The 24,633-nt window shown below is 37.4% G+C and overlaps 1 protein-coding gene across 3 annotated transcripts in view; it reads right to left on the bottom strand.

The window, feature by feature from the left end:
- Positions 1 to 24,633, bottom strand: part of CADM2 (cell adhesion molecule 2) — a 681,753-nt gene that overhangs the window by 116,550 nt on the left and 540,570 nt on the right. For all 3 annotated transcript variants that reach the window (XM_075102266.1, XM_075102284.1, XM_075102275.1), the window contains 3 exons: positions 12,993 to 13,145; positions 9,862 to 9,999; positions 3,635 to 3,805 (listed from right to left, as the gene is read on the bottom strand). In XM_075102266.1, coding sequence (XP_074958367.1) covers positions 3,635 to 3,805; positions 9,862 to 9,999; positions 12,993 to 13,145 — 462 coding nt within the window. The remainder of the gene's footprint in view (positions 1 to 3,634; positions 3,806 to 9,861; positions 10,000 to 12,992; positions 13,146 to 24,633) is intronic.

The following is a 24,633-nucleotide window of genomic DNA, read 5'->3' as shown; positions in this document are numbered from 1 at the left end:
CAAGATATCCTTCTTTTGGTCAAGCTATCAATAATATAGCTAATGTCTACTTCTAGACCTAACCATTAAAAAAAAAGAACAGCAGAAGGACTCAGACATTATTTCTATAACATACACACATATATTTATAAAAAGAAAATGAAATCTTTTTTATCTTAAAAGTTTAGTCCTCAGCTTCATTTCATGTCCTGTAATACTACTGGGGAAAGCTGATTTGATTGCTCTATCACACAAATAAAAGTGAAGATTTATGTAAGGGGAAGAGGAGGGAATACAGTACATTCCGTACTGATATCGCTGTTGTGCTGATGGCATTACTGGCTTTCATTTTGTTAAGTTTGCTTCCTGTAAAAGCTGATGATAAAAGCAGCTGTGTGGACTCCTAAGCACCTCTATCTACATCTCTCCATGGACTCATTAAAAATATCTGTTTCATAAAGTCTCATCGTGTGGGACAGATTGAATTTTGTTGTCTTTCACGAGGCATAAATAAAAACCTGTTATTCCAACCATTGTGTTGTTCTCTTTTTTCTCTACCTATCGTCCACTGGATGCAAAGACAATCCTGTAATTCCTACTGTTCTCTTGTTTTCCTTTACTTTTTTTGTTTTGATGAAGCCAGAAATGTTTTGTCCATTGTCAGGGGCTGGTTGCTTGAAACACAGCAGAGCTTTACTTTTAAACGTAATTATACAGGACAGAAATGGCTAGACAACTTATTATTGCCTCTTTTTTTCTAACTTATGATGATACACTGATAATTCATAAGGAGTATATATGTACCACAGGTGAAAGTCTTCAGATTTTAGGAAGGTGTTTAAAAACCAACTGCAGTTCTAGTGGGTGATGCCCAATTACTGTGCATCCATTCTCTGCCAAACTGGTGCTCATCTGTGCTGTTCTGTTTGACCGTTTTAAGGTACTCGGTTATCATTCTCCCATAGCTCTCTGCTCACCTGAAATACACCTTGGACATTCAGAGCAAGTGCCCTATGGAGCAATGCATGCAACTTGGTTTTGATTTTGGAGTCTACAGGATGGCAGAATAACAAATTCTCCTGACTTTTCTCATGGGGTCCTATAATTCATCTGTTTTGTCAGCACTATTTTTGAACTGCTGTCAGGTGGCAGCGAGGATGTATTGGGTCAGCTCACATTGGTTCCTGCGAGCGTGCCTCTCATTAATACAAATAGGATCTCTCTTACACGTTTGAAGTCTTATAAATTGATAGAAAAAAGCCAGCAGCTTCCAGTGACCGCAGTAATACCCACAACATGCAATACCAGGAGAATAAAAGCAAGGGGCCCAGTTCCAGTGCGATATGCTCCATTCAGGTCTTTGGGATTGCTCTAGTAAATCATCCTTCTCTTTTTCCTTCAAGGCTCTGCTGAAGCACATCATTATTTCCCTGGATCTCCTTCTCTTCTTATAAAGTTTCCTTTAGAAACTTGCCAAATGTAAGACTTCTGAGTATGTTGACCATGGGGAGGTAGGTCGTAAGGAAAAGGACAATAATAGCCTGTTCTTACTCTCCTTGTCACCAGTAATAAAATATTGCTTTCTCCATGGTTTTAAATGGTATTTCCACCCTCTCTTCTAAACCTAAGCTTCTTTTTGGCAGACTTCTCACTTATCTTTCCATGCATAATGACTCTATACCAGTGCTGCAGAGTATTAAATTGATTGGGCGAAATTAATGGAGCAAGCAGGAATGATAGAGAATAATTACTTGTGCATTGTGGCTTTTGATAAGTTGGCAGTTTGAGGGGTCAGTAATACAAAGCACATCAATAAATGTAAACACCCGGTGCAGTTTGTCCGTGTTAGAGAACTTCAGTGAACCCACAGAAGGAGAAGGGTCTTGTTCAAAACATGAAGCAACAGCCATATAGGAAAATGTGCCCCTCTGCTATTTAGCAAGGTAGTGTCTTGCTACCTAGGGCAAATCCGAAGGAAACAACAAATATTCAAGAAGCTCTGTATATGAAAAGCCATAGAAAGGCTTCTTTGTCTTATGATCTTATAATGCCCACTCAAACCAGAACCCTTCTGTACCTTGAATCACATTACATTGCAGCCACTGTGACTCAGTTTAAACTTCATGTAGCTGTCCTGTTTCTGCATGTACGGTTCCATTCAATCTGGTTCATCTCCTGCAGTGCCAACATCTTGAGCAGGGCACTGAAGGAAGAGCAAGCAATTTGGAAGTGAAGGCATGGGCCAGCTCAGTGGCTGATGGTTGTGGGATTTAGAATTCAAGGAAATAAAGCTGTTAAGGATTCATGTCTCTAGCACAGATGCCATTTGAACATGTTAGGGGAGGCAGGTGTTTAATAGCCACTTGCTGAAGAAAGGCTTTGATCTTCCCCAATAAAATGATAGGTAGGATGTTTCAGAAAACAGTTATTTTCAGTACATATTCCTTGTGGATGCTAATCCACATCCTCCTAACTTTCAGACTTTTTTGCTGATGGCATTTTTAGCAATGCTGCCAGCTTCTGTGCATGGAGTGCTTTTGCCATTACTGCATTTTACATGTGCCACGAGTCTCAGATGCTCACAGAAATACTCCTGTTTAGAAACAAGCTATATATGCCAGCAGTCCTTGACATGGTATCTCAGGAACTAGTTGCAGTTACTGGAAGCTTGTCTGCTTTGTGGACAAGCTTGTCTGCTTTATAACAGGTTGATTACACCTACCCTAGAAACAGATTGATGAAAGGTCTCTCCCCTTTACCTGGTCTGACAATATTTTGCAGACGCCTGTTTTTCCAACCTAGCAATCAAAAGTACAGGCGTCTTGCAGAAATCCAAAGAGCTGTAATAGCTGTGCCCTGAAGAGTGGTGTGTATAATGCAAGTAAATATGAAAATGTCATCTGATGGTGAAAAGGTGTTGTTCTGAGTGTCCCACAGTTTATAAGTGGGGGGGGGGAGGGGGCAAAATCTGACTCAAAGGACAACGTGACTCCAGAGCAGGGCACACAGATACATAGGCAGGTTCATTCCACTTTGAAACAATGGACTGTGGAAGACGTCAAGTTTGCAGAAATCCTATTTGAAAAAATAAGCCAATCTATAGAGATACAAAACAATTGAAGTCTGGATTATCTAGAGTAACATCCTACACAGACAAGGCCTACAAATAAATTCAAAAGGGCTTTTCCTCCTGGACTTGTGTTATTAACAGCATTACAGAGAGTTTCATTAGCACGACTCAAAGTTATTGAGGCAGTCTGCTGTGGACTTTGCTTCTTCATACCCTTGTTTCAAGTTTCTAGATACTTTCAAGGGAAATTGTGAACTTTATGATTTTGATTTTTAAGAACTCTTTCACATTGCTGCAATGATAAACAAAAAAGACAAATGCATTTCCTCTCTACCGTTTCTCGAAGAAAGCCAGGAACTAAGTCCCATAGTGTTTTCACTGGTAAAGCTCTCATTAAACTTTTTAAAGTTATTCCTCTAAAAAACAAACAAAAACCCAAACCAACCCAACCAAGCAACCAAATACAATCCAAGAAATTGGCTAAAAGAAATATGTTATCAGAGATTTTTATAACTTTCCCACAGTAGAAACTTTGAACCAAAACAAAACTATAAAAAAAAAGCATATATAACGTGTATTACTTACAGTGTATTTCTAGAACCTGCATTGCTATCTGAGGTGTAGAGTTTAGAGACTCATGATCTACTCTGCAACTTACAACTGCGCCATCATCATTGCGATCTGCTAGGAAATCCAGTGTGCTGCTGACCGTGAATGTTTTACGATTTGCATCTTCTTCTTTTAAATATTTAACATCTGAAAGAAAAAAATAAACAATCATTTTTCTCTCCAATATTTTTAGGAAAAGTAGTCCGCCATCAGACAGCTAAATTATCTATCACGCTTGTTGAAAAACCATATCTTTCGTATCTCTATTGATCTCTTTAAAACAAAAGTAATTAGACTGTAGTTATTCCTCAGTTTCCTCCAATTATTAGAGAGGAGATATATATTGAAAAAGAAAATTTAAAAATTGGTTACATGATACGATACTCCACTGGAAATTCCTTCCATCATTATCTCATATATGTTTAGGTCCAAATTTAATACAAACTTTCTCTGCTGTTCATCAGAAAAAATGGCACCTCCTCCCACCCTCACTTAGAATCATAAAGGTTGGAAAAGACCTCTAGGATCATCAAGCCCAACTGTCAAGCCAACTCCACCATACCTCCTAAACCATGTCCTGCAGTGCCACGTCTACTCGCTTCTTGAACGTCTCCAGGGACGGTGACTCCACCAGTTCCCTTAGGTATACATAGCATCACTAAATATTAAATTTTCTAAATGCATGCTTATAATCTTTCATAGTAATGCAATACATGGATATTACTGAAGCCATGTGAACAGACGGCTGCATGCACGTAGTCACATTAATTCTGTGCTTACTTTATTCATTGCTTATTCTGTTGCTTGGCTAGAATCATGCTAATTTATGAATTAAACTAAACCAAAGCATAGCTATTAATGGTGACGAATAACTGTAAATAGAGCATGTCATAGTATTTACTGTACTCTACAGACAAGTCCTAAGACGACTGGAAATAAAATTTCTTCAAAGAGACCTTCCACTCACTCCTTTATGTCATGCTAAATTGGCCTACTGCTTCTGTGCAGATTCAGTTAAAAATCTCTTTGACAGTTTTCAGCCCAGACACTAGTGTGCAGGGAGCCTACAGCTATGCTTAAGAAGCGTTCAACTCAACTCAAGGTTAAGGTTCAAATTCAGAAAGTTTTATTGTAGGACATACATGTTAGATCAGAACTGAAGATCCAAAAGACTGAGCATTTGTTTTAAAAAGCTTTAATGTATTAACTGCAACATGAGATCTTCTTACACATACTTTAGAATTGTTTTACTTGGTTCTCAACCACTTATAAGACTTATTGATTTTAACTTATTTAAGCGAAATAGTAAGCTCATTATATTAATCTGTTACAATGAAAGTTTTAGAAGACATTTATAATTACATAAACGTATATATTAAATTACACTGAGATTGCATATGTCCTCTGTGTCCTAAAAAAAAGAAAAAGTGAGAGGTTTCAGTTTTACAAATGGTACTAAATCCCATTTGAGAAGAAGATGACCTAAATAAAATTTCCATGAAATATCAATTTTAGGAAGGAAATCTTAAATGGCTTAAGCTACATATTTTTAGATTAAAAATACCTCTGAAACCAGAAAAGTGGTCTTTTTCATTTGCTCCAGACAGATGAAGACACCACATAGTTACACGATTTCCATTTTTCCCTAAGAAATAACTATTTCTTGCATACAAGCATTTTTCTGCTTGTTGGTTGCTAAACTTTAAGAGATTTCAATTTCTGCCATGGTGACTATTAATATTTAGGGATCAGTAGGTGAGAGAAATATTGACTAGGGCTAAAGCAAAGTTATTATACTCAAACAACAAATGTCTTCACTAATATTTAAAGCAAACACATGAGATTTTGTTCCCAGAGTTAAGTTTCCAAATTTAATAATAAGCGGCTATATTGATAGCCGTCTGGTTATAAGTAATGTACACATCCGTTTGCTTGCTGACTTCAGGTGGAGGACGGACAGTTCCTAAAGACATCAACAACTTTAATATCAGTGAGAGGCTGTGGATGCTTAATCCTTTAGAAAAACAAAAGCAGTTAATTTCCTAAGCAGATGCTTAGGGGCCTTTCTCTAGACACCTGTGGTTTAAAAGAGTTCAACTCTTAATTACCTCTGCAAAAAGGATGGCGATACTACTCTATAAACTGTTGACATCCTCATCAACAGAAATACTTAGCTTGTCCATGTTATCAGCTGTATCATCTTAGAATTTTTTTCATAGCAGGATGAAGGTGTGATTGTAATATATGCTAGCTGAACATAAGCCCACCTGTACGCAAAAGCAGTGGAGATCAGGTACTGAGTATGTTACCATACACTAGCATTCAGAATATTTATCCAGGGTTTTTACAGAATTTAAAAATATGTCTACTGTAGTCCATTCTTTCATTTATTTTCTTGCTCTCCTAAATACCCCCTTGAAAAAAGTTTTTCTTTTTAAAAAAAGACCCATTACAGAGGCATTTTATCTGGAAATCACTGTAATGAAACAGGCTGGGGGATGACTAGATAGAAAGTTGCTTTATAGAGGAGGAGCTGAGGATCTTGAGGCCAGGCTGAACATTAGGTAACAGTGTGCCTTTACAGGGTTGAAAGCTAAAAATCAGCTGCCCTGCATTAATAAGAGCATCGCCAGCAAGTCAAGGGAAGTGATTCTTCTCCTCTGTTCAGCACTTGCATGGCTGCATCGAGAGTACCAGGCCCACTTTGGGGCTTTCTCGTGCAAGAAAGATGTCAACAAACCTGAGTGATTTCAGCCAAAAGCCATAGAGATGGTCAGTGGTGGGAGCATACAATCTACAAGGACAGCTTAAGATAGTTGGGTTTGCTCAGCCTGAGGAAGAGAAGACTAAAGCCAGATCAAACTGCTGCCTTCAAGTACCTAATGCATGGTCACAGAGAAGAAAATGCCAGAATCCTCTCAGAGGCTTACAGCAGAAGTTGAGGGGCAATGAACACAAGTTGCACCAAGGCAAATTCTGATTATGTATCATGCAATATCTACATATAATGAAAATTCTCCACAATAAGGACTTTAGAATGTTGAAACATCTAGCCCAGACAGACTATGGAACCTCTGTCCTTGGAGGTTTTTCAAAATTGAATTGGAGAAGGCCTTTAGCAACCTGCTCTAACCTTTGAACAGAGGTTGGGCCATATGAAATCTAAGGGTCAACTATGGGCCCACTTCTATGACTCTGTCAGTTAGGTGCATATACAGATATTCTTGTATGAACTAACATGAGTTTATATCTCATAGGTATAGATGCTTGTTAGTGAAAAGAATAAATAGAAATGATAGAATGTCCGTAAGTGATTGTTCATTGTCATCTATTTATAAAAACACATACTTCTAATATCCATATAGAAACAATCATCTTTTAAAAAAGACAGTTTTGCTGTTTTTACAAGGCAGGTATAATTTCTGTTTACATTTAAAATCAAGTTCTGCCATGAAATGGCCTTGATATCTAAAAACTTTTCATCTTCGTTTTAGAGGTTTATCAAGACAAAATGTTCAGCACCTCTCTGAATTCTTCACATATACTAAAAATAAACGAACTAATTCAAAATGTCTTAACCTGTTGCAACAAAACAAACCAATATAATCTTATTTATTTTTGAAGCCAAATTTTGCTAGGAAAAAAACCCAGAAAATCCCATTTAAAATATTGCTGAAACCTAAAAATATTTTTACATCATGCTGTTAAAATAGCATGTAACAAATTTTGTTAATAAATAGATAATTTCTTAACAAAAAGTATGTATTTAGCTTCTCTGATATTTTTGCTTTTCATAATCTTTCAGAAATGTCAGCAGAATGCTAAACTGCAGATTGCTTTGTTAATTTGGTGCATATATGAGAGACAGAACACTAAAGTAAAAGGTATGGTACTCAGTGCTTCACATTCAGTCTCTCTCATTACTAACACTTACTCTGTCAAACAGTATTCCTTTACCAGATGATAATTCCTTTTTTGAGTAATAGCAATGGAGCTACAATTTTAGAATGGCTTTTTCCCCTTTGGTGCAACTCTGAACTCAATGGATCATTTATATTCTTTTGCACCACATATAATACACTGTAACACAATTGGATTTACTGGTGCTAGACAGATGAACTCCTAACCTTTAATGTCAGCTGCATTAGCATATAATTTCATATCTATTTTCTCAGATTTATCATTTCACCTTTTACAGTGCACAAAGCTAACGTAACTTCTGCTGATGCCACTGCAAACTGGTTAGGTTATTTTATTTCTAACCTTTCTGAAATGGCAATGTGCTCTTCAGAAGACCTAGAAAACTAAACTGAAATGAATGTGCTCATTACTTTCCTCTCATTTCTGGGTTTATTTTTTTTCCTGTTCTTTTTCACACATCTTCTTTGTTTCTTGCCCACCCCCTTTTTTAAAAAGCATCCCTTCAGGAACTGTTGAGCAAATTAGTTGAAGAGTCAAATCACCAGATTGCTCGCTTGGTTTCAGTTACATGTCAGCTGAAAGAAAGGCAAAGTTACTACACGAGATTTTAAAATAGAATTTTAAAATAACATCTTTTCAGACGTGTTGCCTTGCTGGTTAGGCCAACTGTATTGGTGGATCTCTTAAAGTATTGACATTTCTTAGAGTGATTTTCAATCTTTACATGTCTTGAATATATATATTCATCTTGTCAGCTTTTCTGGATGACAAAATCTGTGCTGTGCCATGTGTGTTAGATGTGCTGCTAAATTCTTCTTTTTAATTACGTTTGAGGAGGCACTACTTTCCTTTCAGCAATTTCCTCAAATTTCCCAGTGGCTGGGAAGAATGGTACTCTGTTTCCTCATTTTCTATCTTTGTTACAAGTGCTCAAACACACTTCAAATGCTTCCAGCCTAAAATTCCTGTCTTCTTCAACCCTATTCTGATTTTCATTAGAAATATAAAGACGCTTCTAGAATGGACTGGGTTCCTTGGACAATGAACTGCAGTCTCCTTTATTTATCAATTTTATATCACAGCTCCGGTTGCGTACATTGATTTGTGGTAGAGAATAGTAAAGGAAGATTAATGAATTCTGTAATTAGTGCTGTAACTCTGCTTGAGGCAGTTTACTGAGGTAACAAAATCCACAATGACAGACAAATATGAGACAAAGCAGACAAAAGTTGTCTTTTTTTTTTTAAAAAAAAAAGCTACACAGAAAAGGTGGATTTTTAATCATTTATTGATCTGGTCTTATAACAGAAGGAACAGAGGTGACGTGAATGAATACCAATACCTTATCCTTTTTGTTCATCTACTCTATAATGGGCGCCTCAGTTGGCTGCAGTAGATGTGACTAAGCCTTTTTTTATAGGAATCTCTCTTCATCCATTCACCAAAAAGGTTTTTAAACTATGCTGGCATTTATCCTGGCATATGGACTAGAAAAGTAAGTTTCAAGTAAAGAACACACAAAGTGAAAGAAAAGACAGAAAAGGAGTAAATAGCTTACATGCAAGCCTTCCCTATCTCACTGCATCCTCAAAGGCAAATCCTTGCTTTCGGCTTCAGTTTGAGTCACCCGATGACTTTCCAGTTACAGCAGACACTGTCCAACTCCCCCCAGTCCCTGTCAAGTTCTCATCCCCTTTGAAGCCCATCTTCTCCATGCTGCTCACTGCACACTCTCAGCATCCTTGCCTCAGCTGCAGGTCCCCAGTTTCCCAACTGAGACTCCTTCAATTGCTAAATCCTGACTCTTCCTCACCAGAGCAGGCTCCGTAGCTCCCCTACGGGAAGTGCAATCTCCTGTCTCTTCCAGACAGTTCTGTCTCACTTTTCTTAGAGGAGTGTAACATAAAACTGGCAATTGACCAAATCAGACAAATGTCATATTAGAAGGCAAAAAGAAATGAAGAGGTAAAATATCTCGGGTGAGTGGTATGGCTGTGAAAACAATAATCCATAAAATGTTTCTCTACGAAGCGTCACAGTTGAGTTTATTATGCTGAACTGAGTTCAGAGCAATTCAAAACATCTAACCATTTGGAGAAAAAATAAAAGGATGGTTATATGACCACTCCAGTAACTTACAATCAGTTCCTTATCTACATACTACCGGTGATTCATTTAATGATTAAATATGAAAAACTTTCCAAATATGAATTAAAAAATAATTCTAAATAATGTATAGTTTTGACAATTGGACCAAATTATATCAAAGTCCTTTTAAATACCTTTAACTTCTTTGTCGTTCTTGAACCATCTGATATCAGCTGCTGGTTTACTACCAGATGTCTTGCAAGTTAGCTGCATCCTCTCTCCCTCCATAACTGGTGAGGTAAATCCAGTAATTTGTGGCTTCTCAGGAACACCTAACAAAAAAGCCATAAATATATGACCGACTTAAAGTTCACTTCTTCATACCCTCTTGTTGTGATTTAACCCAGCAGGCAGCTAAACACCACACAGCCGCTTGCTCACCCTCCTCGCACCATGGGATGGGGAGAGAATCTGGAAAAAGAAAGGTAAAACCCGTGGGTTGAAATAAAGATAGTTTAATAGGACAGCAAAGGAACAGAAAATAATAATGATAGAAGGATATACAAAACAAGTGACGCACAATGCAATTGCTCACCACCCACCCACTAACTAATGCGCAGCCCGCCTCCAAACAGCATTTGCCACCCCCCCCAGCCAGCTCCCCCCCAGTTTATGTACTGAGCATGGCGTCATATGGTATGGGATATCCCTTTGGCCAGTTGGGGTCAGCTGTGCCCCCTCCCCTCCCGGCTTCTTGTGCACCCAGCAGAGCATGGGAAGCTGAAAAGTCCTTGACTTAGTATAAGCACTGCTTAGCAACAACTAAGACATCTGTGTGTTGTCAACATTCTTCTCATCCTAAATCCAAACCACAGCACCGTACCAGCTACTAGGAGGAAAATTAACTCTATCCCAGGTGAAACCAGGACAACTCTCAATTCTGGAAAGAGAGTAATTAGTTCATCGCCTTCTATCAAAATTGAAAGTCAGTGATTCTTGTTTCCTATTGCAAATAAAATGTCAGTCAGTCTGAACTGTAGTTAATTCTAAAGAATTAAAGAAAAGAAAAATTATCTAGCTTTCTAAGGGAAACAGACTGTTTTAAAAAATATCTTATCTACATATATTCTGCATGCAGGCCTAGTCTGAGTTGCTATTATAAGGTTTAAACTGGCCTGCTCAGCAAGCACGATGACAAAGTATAGTAGAAGCACAGCTGTGAAAATAAAATGTAACTGGCAATAAAAAGCTGAACTGATCTAAGTTCAGAAAAGATGTTTTAAGCATGAATTATGAAGATTTTAATACAAAGTCCAGGGAAAGGGGAGGATGAAAATAAATACAGGAGTTACTTTATCTTCAGAGAGCACATAAGCAAAAAACCCACAGCTATAATCACAATTCCATTGGCTATGGAGGATTCTTCAGCTGAATCCAAGTTCTTTGGAAGAGGTCGTATGATCATGACATATTATACACATAATATTGAATATGGAAATAGTTGTTCTTCAATGAACCATGAAAACGTAAAAAAAATCATGAATTCGGAAAAATTTGATCACTACATGCAAAAATCCATTTGACTTCCGAAAACACAGAAATAACTTATTTTAAAGTGATACTGATGATGGTAATTTTAAAATCTCTGAAAATGTCACTGCTATAACTTGCATCTGCAGTGCTTTGACGCATTCATATTTGTGGCTAGATAAAGGGATCAGTCACAGTAATTGATCCTGTGCCCTGCATTTTACAATTTTGGTTTGTTTACATCCCTTTTCCAAAATGACAGATTATGTGCACAAAAACCAAGCGGCAGTACCTATTGCACAGTACATTTCTGTTATAAATCTACTCCTGTCTTTCAGGACAGAAAATGGTGCCTACTGTAATACTTGACACTTAAATCTTCTAATCCATAACAGAGCAGTCAATAAAGAGTTTATTAGTACATAAAAGGATAGTTTATCTGATTGAAAGATGTAATACATTTCAATGGAAAATATCCCATTCTCAGATAGAAAGTGTTCCAAGAGTTTAAAATGTTACTTCGAAAATTACAAATATAAAATGAAAAGACAGGCATCTTAAGACTTACAGCTTGCTTTCTTGGAAGGTAAGTAGCTGATGTTGGAAAAATTTCATTAAACCCTCCCACAAAATGAAGATAAAACTAAAAGAACCATGAAAGATCAAGTTACTTTGGTTATTAAATACTGGCTAGATGATCTTTGCCTTTGTAACACCTTTCTTTTGCCTTTCGACGTCTTTCAGCCTTTTAAAAGGTTGAATGGTCTACTCATCCACTGTTTAGATCATGAGATGCCTCTCTGCAGAAAAGAAGATTAACTGTAGGCAGTTGTTATTCCAGAATATTCTGTTTTGAGTGGGTATTTTTTGTCCTTAATGGCAAACTTGTGAAGATTTTTGTAAAATAGCCTCACAGGGACTGAAAGGGAGATGTATTTCATATCCGATGTGCAAAACCAATTCCCTGGCTGGATTAATGTGAATATTACTGGCGCAGAGAACATCTTACATTAGTCCTATTAAATTCAACTGTCTGCCTGTCTACATATAAAAATAAAACAAAAATGAAAGAAAGAGTCAAGTTCAGGGACAGAAAAAGGAGAAAAGAATAAAAATCAATCTCTAAAATCATATAACCTCTTAGGTACGCAGGTGTGTTTCAATGAACTGTAGCAATTTCAGCTGATTGGGCTACTGACATTCATAGAATCATATAAAGCTTCGAGGAGAACCTTTATTTCCTGGGCATCTCTCGAAATCTATTGCTTTTCTATGTGTATCTATAAACTGCGGAAAACAGCAGAGCATTTAGAGGATAAAGGATAAAAGAAGCAGCAAACCCAGTGAAAATATGCACTTTATAGACAAAAAAAAGAAAGTAGAATGAGCCAAGAAAATGCACAGCTAAGGTAAAACGATAAAGCTCTAAGCCCCATTTTGTTTTCTTGCTTTCTGGTTTTCTCCCCTTTGCCCCATAGAATACATTGTTAGGAGATGAACACATGCACCTTCTTCGCACTTAAGGTCCTTGGGATGTAGAGGTTATGTCCGTTTTATGGAGCACTCATACCATGGTATTTGTGTGCTCCCTAATTCATTATCCTGCCACAGCGCAAATAGTAAGAGGCATGTTATTTTTCAGCACAGCAATATGAAACAATAAACTTCAGCGAAACAAGATCAGACATTTACATGTATCTTCTGCCAAGCTTTAGAAAAGTTCATTCTTATCATAATTTGCCAAAGCCCGAGAAGTTTAACACTTGCTTCTGTATGCTCAGCTATTTATACTTACCGAGAACGGTAAGAAAAGCCTTGGAAGTTTTGACAGGCATAGTAAATAAAGAGCAGGTGTACTGCCCTTCATCCGACAGAGACACATCACTGACACTGATACTCAGCTCATGCCATGAAGCTCGGACCAGCTCAATTCTGTTGTCCCTCAGAGCTGAAAAACAAAAATTCATGTTAAAAGGTAGGAAACAGTACATCAACAAAGCGTGGTATGTTATACGAGAGGCTCTAAGAAGTAGCCTAGTGAAATCACGCCCTAGAATACAGGGATAACGACGCAGTTGGCTTTATGCATAGTAGTTTGTTTTCTCTATGGAGTAAAGCAGAAGAGTTCAACAAGTTTCCAAATAGTGTACTGAGTGACTTGTAATGTAGGTAAACCTAGAAACTAAGGGACCTCAGTTTACCTTTGATGTTCATCTGAAAAAGTGGACACTGACTCTGATTTCTGCCCCCCAACAGCTTTTTACAGTGCCTAAAATAACTCCTTCCTAAAAACATTCTTTTTTTTCATGTATTTACAAAGGTGGGCGAATATTGAGAATCCTGTTTCATCTACTAACAAACTATATTTTCAGTTAAGAAGTCTAGTGTTGTGTAGCTTGCCTACACATTTTTTTCGCATCCATTCCTACTCATATTGAACTGGAATATCAGATTCCTTGAACACTGCAAGGTTATTTCTTATTATTGATATATTGAAAGTTCCACTTCCACCTGCATATGTAACACATTTAAAGATTTTAGGTAATTAAATACAGTAGGCTTTACTTTTTTGATTGTGACTGAAAATCTGATCTTCCATCAGAAAATCCTTCCTAACAAAATTTTGTTTGCATGAAACCACTGAGGGAAGAGCAGCAGGGAGATTTACTTAAATTCAAAATGTCACTTTAGCTAATGCTTTAAAATTTGAAATATTTTAAAGCCTATATTTAGATTGACCCACATTTTCTATTTAAAAACAGCTGAAACACTCCCAAACACCCAATTTCTCTGGAGTAAAGCTGTTTCGGGAATCTACATATATTAATTGAGTCTTTCCACAGCACAGAAATACTAGTATCAGAAGTAAGCAAACACCACAACTCTCCTAAGCGAACAATACAAAAACCAATATAACTCAGAAAGTTTTGCTGTATACCTCTAGATTCAAATCTTTGACCTGGCAGCATTTGAATCTTCAGTGAGTCTATTTTTATAGTGAGCTTCAGATAGCCAAAAGTAAAATGGGACTATTACGATTACTGGGAAGGCTATGCTTTGATTTTTGAGAAGAACCAAGATGTTCAAGTCCCTAATGCTGTTGTCACTCACCTCTTTCTAAAGTCCCCAAAGGCTCTTATAGTTGTTTCTCCTAATATTTATATCTTCCACTGACAAAAATGAGCTTTACTGTGGTTCTTTTGCTACTAGATCTAGATGTTTCTGCCCCGTTGGAAGGCTCTCCAAGTGCTGTCAATACAGGAAGATTTACATCAAAATAAGCAGCTACATTGAAGACTCAGCAAAAATGTCACTTGAATTTGTTGTCTTCCAAGGCTACCATTCAGGTTTCTTTACAACGATTTCAAGCTGAATTTATTGGTTATTTCAGGGTAGGCCAGCTAAAGCTTGACTTAGTCTCTGCAGGGTCTGATGACTGAAAGGTGACAGCTTAAGCAGACCTAACATATAAGCATGCCATGAACTGCTGCAAGGCACATCAAACTGCCTGAGTCTGTGTGTAATGGACATGTTCCAAACATAAATGAGACACCTTCTGGCCAGCCACAGCAAGAAAGAAATAATTATGTAGTATATAATATAAAATGCATATAATAATGGAAAATAGACGCAACACTAAAGCAAACAGGCAAGCAAAACAAAAGCCACAAAATGAAAAGCCATGTATGTACCAATATGGTGACATAACAGCTAAGAAAAACAAGCTCAGGAAAACAAAAAGTACATAGAAGCAAGCTTCTACCAACCCAGAATAGCAGGCAAAGCTGATGGCTGTGACTTTACTAGCCAAAAGCCCTCACAACAGTGAAGCTGTTGCTATCTTTGAGGAAGTAGATGGAGACTCAGAATTCATTTCTCAGCATCTCAATTCTAGTCAGATGCAAACTGAGCAGACATAAGAATGGTAGTTTATTTCACATTACTGACCTTTCAGAAAAAAAAATTTTCAAAATGACCCAGTGCTTCCAAATGATTTCATTACCACCACACCCATATATATATATTTTGGAGAACAGTGTAGGAAAACAAAAAAACCAAACCGCAAAAATACTCTTCAGCACTCCATAATTTGAAAATGGTGATTTTTGTCTCCTCTGAATCAGAAGTTGTATAAAAAAAATGCAGTATATAATCTTGCATCATATTTTATTTTGTTATAATTTTTAATTGCTACTCATGATGATTTATGTCACTGTTGAAATACTTTCCTATAGATGGGACAATGTGCAGAATTTCATGCACTAAAAATAACTGTAATGAATTCCACGAGAGCACAAATGGTCTACAGATGATGCCAATAGCACACCATTTTGATCCTACTGGTAGAGAAATAAACAACTGAAATACAAACCAACCGCATCAACTACAGTCCTACTGCTCCCCTCCCTCATTTCCTCCCCTCCACGCCTTTTTTAACCTTTGTACAACATAAAAACCTCAGCTCAGTCAATTTTTCTGGAAAACTGGTTAAAACAAGCACTGATCAAGAGCTGAGATCAGATGTTCCATGTTTCAGCCTGGAGTGAATTTTTATTGAAAGAACAGAAAGAAAGAGTTTTGTAACGGAAATACCAACACAGAGCCTTTGCAAAAAAATGCTGCAAATAGCACCAACAGAATACTCCTTTGCAGGAAAGCTCTTTGTCAGAAGCATTTCTGTAAGTGCTAAGCCTAAATGCAATTCATTATCTGTGCCATCAAGTTCAAACCTCAACGTCAGTAAGCTTTCCTGTCTACGCAGATTTGAGAGCAAACCAATGAGAAAACTCCACCACTATTGCTTAGACAAGGCTAGTGCTTACGTGGAGTCTTCTTAGAATCTTATTTTCAAACTTTATTTATATACCTAAGACTATATCCTTATCTGTATCTGTTTAGAAAGACACCAACTCCTCCTGTGAAATTGATAGCTGTGATGGATGCCAGAACTTTTTCCCAGTTTCTGTGTTAGGTATATTTTGCTAAGGGTGAAGTTGGATCAGAGTAAACAGTGGCTGCCTAACTGTCCAGCCCTGGCTCCCTCACCCTGGGGCAGAGGAAGCCTTCTGGGAGAGGGGGACTGCTCCCTCAGACAGCAAATGAACAGTCGGTGGCATTGGAGAAGGCAGGAGTACTTCTACGCAGCTACCAATCTCCAGGCACAGAGACTGAGCAGAGCAGTGGAGAGTAAACCCTTGCCAAGCCTGGTTGATGGAGTGAAGAAGCCCGTAGAGCCTGAACAGAAGCAGCTACTGAAAGGTATCAACTGGCAAGCAGAAGCTTGAAGGACAAGACATATTCCTCAAGGAGCTGGTGGAAAAGGAGGAGATTTATTTACTGTACTCTGTATTTTATCCCTTTCAGCACATCTGATATCTACTTGATCAAAGAGGGATCTCGTCTAGTTTATTATTCTCTATTTAAAGGACGTGAGCTTCAAAAGCTTTCTCTAAGCTTTTTGTTTGCTCTTTCTTTGCAGTGAGAATTGCCCCAAACAGGGCAATTTTACCACAAGGTTCAAGCCAACTCAAGCCTCTACCTTAGAAGTTTAAATAAAGTACCATGAAGTGAAATACAAAATGTTCCCTCTTATTTAATTAACAGCTGAAAACAAAAAGTAGAACATGTATGGGGACATTCTGCATGAATCTGGAGTTTGGTACACATGAATAAACAGATTTCCTATATACCGAAATGTCCAATGTCCATGCATTGTTCAATACAAACAGCAGTACATAACTCCAGATCCCCACCAAAGGTCATGGGAAACACCAGGCTTGTCTTTGAAGTGTCTTATACTAAAACACAGCTGCTGTATTGTACTCAGGTGGCAGTATTTATACCTCCACTTTTTAAGAAGGTTATACTATTAGCTCCACTTGTATTCCACAGGTAGTTTCTGAATATTATTTATTAGTTGTATTGTGGTAGTGACTAGATGGCCCAGGTGAGTACAGAAAAGAAGGCTTTGTGCCTAAAGACTCTGTAAGCTCTGTCCTCAATTGACTTGCATGGTTTCCCAGCCTCACTCCTACCTCTGTCTGCTCTTTCAGAGCCTTCTCTGGAAGCTCTTTTTTTTTTTTTTCCATTTCACTTTGGTAGAAGCTTAACAGCTTTTCAGCCTCTTCCTGGGATTTTCACCTACATTCCTGAACCATTACCTTATCAATAGTTTCCATACCTACATTTTTGCGTGGTACAGAGATGCTAGAAAAGGGTAAATATGCAGAACATGGATTTGATTTTGGGGAAAATACACCTATGTCGAAAAGTAACAAAGAATACCACCACTGATGTCTCCTTCCTGGATTCTTACGTTGCAAGCACTTACAAAAAATATAAAATGCAACACAAAACAGAATTGCATAGTAAATTCCAATATGCCCTAAGTACATTATTTCAGTTTTCTGTAATTCCTAGGCATATATGATGTAGTTAATTTGCAAGGTATGAAATAATTGTGCATAAAATACCTGCTCCTCAGCAGACACACTTCATTTATTTTACTTGGCATTCTTTTTTTCTGTAGAAAAGATTTCCTTTCAGAATGTTTTCTGATGCAGAAACAAGCAACCTTAATAATTTGCATAGTGTAGATTATTATGAGTAAAAGATACAGTGAGATATTTCAGCTGCATTAATCAGCAATTGTTGAGTCTGATGACCATTGCAATAAACTGGTCTCCTTGTTCACAATCACAAAAAGCTGTACTTTATTTTTTGCACAAAATAATATAATGACCTAATGTAGTCATGTAGTGAAATCTTGCAATAGGAATTATATCAAAGAGAGAAAAGAAACTTAGAAATTGTCGCTGTCATGGGAAAAAACCCACATTTCATACTGGGTGGAAAAGGCAGTTGGACCTGTTAGATGTAGTAGCCAGAAAGCAGCATCTCTAATCTTATTTCTCTAAAATGACTACATCTTACTACTATTTGGTGTCATATATTTGAAGAATGAGTAAAAAACAAACAACAAAAGATCCGAATCCTCCAGAGTAATTTTCAGATGTTTTGACAATACTAACTTGACATATGCTGCTATCCTGGGATTCACTCAACAAAATTTCTTCTTTATGTTAGAGTTGTTCCCTCTGTCATGGGAATAATGTAACCATTAGTTGGAACCAGAAAGGCTTCTGATACTCTATAGGTCATGCTAAACTCCCAGAAATCTAATACTTATGAAACTGAAAAATCCCTTTGACTTTCAGATTCCAACTTTCTGAATGCAGTACCACCATCAAATCTGAAATAGATTTCAAGGGATGTTTATTTTGTTTCTGGATATACTTAGATGTACTTTAGATGGCCTATTGTTTTGTTCCTAATGAATTCAATATAACAAGATGCCTATAGGGATGATCTACAGCACTCACCAATAGTTGTGCATCAAAATCTGTCAGGCCACAGACCACCAGAGAAAAATAGAGAGGAGGAAAGTAAATGGAAAAAAAAGTCAAACTATTACAGTTATTCCGTGCCTAGTTTTCTCAGCCTTCATACTGCTTTTCAAAACGTTTCAATTTCCTTTAAAAAAATCATATGCTCATTTGTCTGTTGCTATATTAGCAGTTTGCCCTTTTCCAACCAGTACGCAGTTACTCTACTGATGGGTACTTGCATGGTATGTGAACTCCTAATATTTTAAAACTTCTCAATAATATGTATGCGGAAAGAAAATCCTTTTTCTTCCCCTTTCATTTCCAGTCATGCAATTTGATTACTTTCATACAAGGAGGAATACAAGCCTAGGGTGGCACTGTGGTTATTTCGAAATCACATTTTCTATTTCTATTTATGCATGTGGTTGAGGCCATTTTTACCTCTCACTCGAAATGAACTCCATAGCATTGCTTCTGTGAAACTATCACTTTTGCTCTTATTACTAGCTGGTCACGATTCCAACAGAGTTCAAAGGTCAGAAAGATAGACGATCTTTTAATTAGTCTAGAGTCATGACAGATTTCAGTACCGGGACAGAAACGTTGAAATTGAGTCTACTTTCACAAATAATGTTAATGTAGTCAGAAAGTCACTTGGCAATACATTAGAAGTTTCGGTACAACCTATTAGATTGGCTGATGTATGTACCGTTGGAGTCCTTTAAAGGTGACATCTTTTCTAAGTAAAATTAGCAGAAATAACAAAAACTGAAGGTCACAATACTGTGGACAGATCTTTGGCTAATTGGCTGTGGAACAGTATTCTGGCCACTTTGCAGATACATGATGATTTTTTCCCCATTAGGAAAGTGATTAGTAACACAGATATGTTCAGAAAGACATTTCAAACAGTGCCTTTCACAGTTTTGTGTCACTCAGATTTTCCAACCCATTCATGTACTTAGTGAATAAATTCAGGGCATCACTGGGTTTTGTAGAAGGCGCTAAGTAAGGTTTCTGAAATGGAAGAACACCACACCAATCCTTGGAGATTAGTTTTACTTTCATTCCAGTGCATTTCTATTTCTCTTTGAAGCCTTCTAAGTACTTGGTAATCAAAAGGAAGAAATAACGAGGTCAACAGGAATATACTTCTACCTCTAATCACCTGGTCATCTTCTACTTTACACTTTGGCTTGCGATCTAATAAGGAAAGACTATATTGTTTTCAGCTAAGGAATACTGCTGAAATATTTGATTAGCTTATTTAGAGAACAATGTTCAACAGCAAGCAGCTTTCTCCTTTTTATATTTTTCATATTTTTTGCACATTGGATAATGCATATGTCAAGGAGTACAGCAAACTCCCTTCATTAGAAGAGGTGCTGACAGTCTCACTAACAGAGGCGTCTTCTATACGCTTGCTTACTGCCTTGAAAAGGCCAAAGAACTGGGGACCCAGAACCTGTCCGTACAACGTTATCTGTTATTCATCAGGTCATGCTGTATTTATAGAATAGCTTTAGATGCTCATGAAGGAAATCCAAACAGCAAGGTAATTTCTTCAGTGGAATGACAACAATTCTTCATTTCCTGCAATCTGGATAAAATGAGAACAATTTAAGGTGACTCTCAACGGCTTATGATCTTGAACACACCTGCTAAGTGAGGTGTCTCCAGCTGTTGCCAACTGACAAAAGAAGGCCTGGACGATGATATGCTCTTCATGAATGGAATAAACATGGTAAAACCCTCCTGCACGCCAGGTTTTCTGCACTAAGCCACATTTTCTCTCGCAATAATTTTCTGTATTCTCTTCAGTTTCCCTCTTTCAGAGCAATCAAGAAACATGGCAATATGCAAAAAGAGAAGAAGAACTTGCCTTCTAGGGTGTTCATAATGCCTATTTTTGGTATTAAAGAGACACCGCACTTATGTTCTGCTTGCCTTTTGAGAATCGTAAGGATGACATTTATTGTCTTAGAAGGTCTGAGGGCAGCCTCACGTTCACATAAGAAATTTCAGTTTCAAATCCTTCCAAAACATACATGTTTTGAACTACGAAGATGCTTTGTTGTTTCATCAGGTTCGAATAATGTTTAACTGTAGCTCTAAAAAACTAAAACAAAAATCACATTAGTCAGGATGAAATGTTGTCTTACAAGGTCTGCTCATCTGGTTCCTTATGCAATGGGGAATTACAAGATTTCTTATTATACTAATGCAACTGGACATATGCCACAGCACTGTAGCCTAGAAAATCTTTCAAAAACATGCTTCTCAAATACGCAGCTGCAAAAATTAAAATTGCAAAATGATCTGGCATGGTTAGAGGTGGACAGAATTAAAATAAATGAGATTCGATAGATAAAAGTAATTGGTAGTAATTATAATCTTATATACCAGGTTGGAAACTGATATTTTGAAAGCAATAATGCAGGAAAGAAGCCCTGAGGATTACAGTGGAAATTATTTAACTGTATGTTCAAATGCAGCACCACTCTAAAAAGATGAATCCTATTCTTGGTTGTACTGATCCTGGCAATTACAATAAAATGAAAAAATAATGTTACAATATTCCAAAACTGCATATATCATACTGTGTCATATATTGTAAATTACAGGTAGAAACAGACTCTCAGCTGGGGAGGTAATTTCTGAAGGTCTACCAATGGAATACTACTGCATAAGTAATACAACGAAAATGAAAATAATACAATGGAGAGCGGTAATAGCAGCCCACACCTACCTAAGAAAATACTAATAGAAGTTAGAAATTTTTTTTTCTATAATTTTGAGGGTAATACCGAAAACAAATTAGGATGTTTCAGGCTAAATAAGAGTTCATTTTAAGTGAGAAATATTAGATAATGACATTATTGAAGTAAAAGGGATAAATGAATACTAATCCTCTTGCAAACTAAAACAAAAGTACACAGATTTCCAAGTTTGTTCTTCAGTGAAGACCAGACCAGGCAGTTTTGCCTCATTCTACTGATGTTGATACTAATCACTGTGTTAACAGTATTTAAATGACTGCTGACCAAGGCAGAGTTAAGCTTGCTTAGGTATTAAAAACTGTCTAGCCAAATAGCACAGAGCTCTGCCAAGATGGTCTGCATATCTTAAAGTACATCAATTACAGAATACTCACTTTTTTCTCTTCAAGAGACTGCCCTTTACAGTCACTGCTGGCAACCCTCATGCACTGGCTTTAGTCAGATTCTGATGCAAGGAATCCTAAAGGCTAGGGAACATAGAACAACTCGGCCAAATTTTACACTCTTAGCACCGCTGGAAATCCAGCTTCTCCTCAAACCTGCCCATGTGCAGTATGTTTTCTATGTGTCTCGGCAGCTGACCATGTCTTAAGAAAGCTGCAGAACCAAATTATACCAGTATTTCTCTAACCTAGTAGATGGTGTCATTACAGTTCTGCTCATTCACTAGCTAAACTTAATGATCCCATCATACTGAAAATGTTTTTAGTGGCATTAATGAGTAATACTTATGGTACAGTCATGTTTATGGTATTGCTTCGCATTTCTTGGAAAGTCACAGTCTTTGAATTTCAAGAGTGCTGTCCTGTTCAAACATGTTCTCTCAGCAGAATTTGGAGAGACTTTCTCACTTATTAATGATCTAAGAGATCTCTCTCTAAGTGAGAACAGCTATAAGATGCCCCTGTTTTTTCTGCACTTCTTCATCATTCATGTAGATACATAAATTAACATCGTTCTTCCTGTAGCAGATGGCTACATTGGCTAGACATGCAGCAGGAATACTCATTTGTCCTAACTACATTAAGATGTCAGACTCCCTAAACTCCTGCTGCAGTCAGTGGAGCAATATAGATTCCTCCAGAGGCCAATTAAGAACAGGTCACTGCCTTGAAAATATTACAGAACCTGAACAAAACAGCAAAGAAATCATCAGTGATTGATGAGTGTGTCTGCGATCAATCTAGCAATTGATTCCAGTACCAATGTAGAGTCAAACACTAATGTATATGTCAATACCGAAGATATTAGTGGTGTTAGTGATGACTCGCAGATCTCACTATTGAGGGAATTGAAATATGGAACAAAGTATCAGGAGAGGTCTGAGATGAGTCTAGTGCAATTCCAGAGAGGATTCTCAGAAAGCTCTTTGGTGGTTTTAACATCTTTTATGATAGAGCCCTTTAAAGTTTTACGATGTCTCTCATATAGCCTAGCAGCATACAATCTGCCTCTGAACCACAAGTACACAGACGCTTCCTCTTTTGTGGGATTTGTCTTAGTTTTCCACATGCAGGTGTGCTGTGAAGGAAACTATCAGTGAGAAATGGTGATGGAAACAGATAATTAAGGGATTAGAGCATCTCTCATACAAGGAAAGGCTGAGAGTCTTGGGACTGTTTAGCATGAAGAAGCAGCAAATCATGAACTTAATCCAAATTCAGAAGAAAAATTTCTTTCTAGACCTCTAATTTTCTGAGGAACCTGCTCTAACTGGACATAGTTGGAGAAGAAAGTTGGACTAGGAGACCTCCAGAGGTCCTTTGCAACATGAAATGTTCTGTGATCTTGTGATTCTAGACGGATCTGGAGTAAAGAATCTGTGTATCACAAAATTCAGGAACGTGACCAATCCTGAAACACCAATAACAAAAACCCCCTATTGTTGGGTATTCACAAAGATTAATCTTTAGCTTTTCCTATGTGATTTGCCCTCTCATGGAGCCTTCAGATTTGAGCCCTCAGAAGAGGATGCCTGTCTCTCCCTTCACAGTCAATGAAAAATAAAAAACAGAGAGGAAGAGAAAAACTAGCTTTTCTACGGTACACCTAGTTTGTGCAAAAAGACTTCCTGTGCAGCTATATTCCAAGCATGTGGTGACCTCACAAGTGCAGCAATACAATATTTTGAGCCTGGAGTGGTGGCCAGACATATTCGCCAAGTACTATGGAATATCATTTGGGAAAATAAAACAAATATTTGACATACAATGGCATAATAAGTACTGATAGCTGCACTAAATAAAAACTGTACTATGAATAAATGCATTACTAATAAACAGTAGATACCAACAGTAATAGATGCGTGGAATTATGTTACCATCGGTAGCATTTATCCTCAATATCTGACATTTTCGGGGCCATTCACATACAGCAGATATATTTGAATAAACTAGAAGAAACTTTTCCATGCTTAACATACATGTCTAGACAGAAAACCAGCTGAATGCATCCTGGCTTTTTCATTTAAACATTTAATGCAGGTATTTTCTTTTTCTAAGAGCAGGGGTTGTTTCTTTCCACAGTTCAAATTGTAGCAGTGGATAAAGGACTGAAGACATTAATTTGAAAAGCAAATATATAGATTAACTACCATTTACAGCTACATAGCTAGAGAATGCTACTTACACTTTACACTTGCAACAGATGATTAATAATATTGGATCTCATACCACATTTTTTCTTAACTGGTACAGCCAGAAGACTCACCGAGAAACCGCCACAACTAACCTGCCTTCCATTTATTACTTTTGAAGGATACATTTCTATATCATGATCGCCATATGAAAGGAGGCATTGAATATTTAAAAATTGCGGGAGTTGTTCCCATGTCGACTGTTCTTTGTGGCTATTTTTACTAGACTGTACATCACTTAAGTACTGGAGATACAGTCTAAGAAGAATTTCTGAATTTACTGTGCACTACTGATTTGTACATAATGGATCAAGAGTGACTTCCAATTCTGCTTCAAAAGGTGGCTGAGACATGGCACAAGCAAAGGTGGTGTTTGGCCCTCAGGGCAATGACTGTTACTGCACTCTTTCTTGGGCTTGTCGACAAAGTGCCCGTCAAAGGACATTAATTGCACATTTGGATGATAATATGTTCACAGCACCAGATGTAATAAAGAGTGCTGCAGTAACAATCTGCAACACTGGATACATGAATGTTTTTGGTATCTAAGTTATAATATCCCATTTTTAATTATACCATGCCCTTGATTCCTCCTTCTCCCTCCTCTCTTCACTTCAGAGCTGATTCACTTAA

This window comes from Phalacrocorax aristotelis, chromosome 1, assembly GCF_949628215.1.
Source record: "Phalacrocorax aristotelis chromosome 1, bGulAri2.1, whole genome shotgun sequence".
Taxonomy (NCBI): Eukaryota; Metazoa; Chordata; class Aves; order Suliformes; family Phalacrocoracidae; genus Phalacrocorax; species Phalacrocorax aristotelis.
Note: the sequence above shows the minus strand (reverse complement) of the source record. Positions and strands in the feature narration are given on the sequence as shown.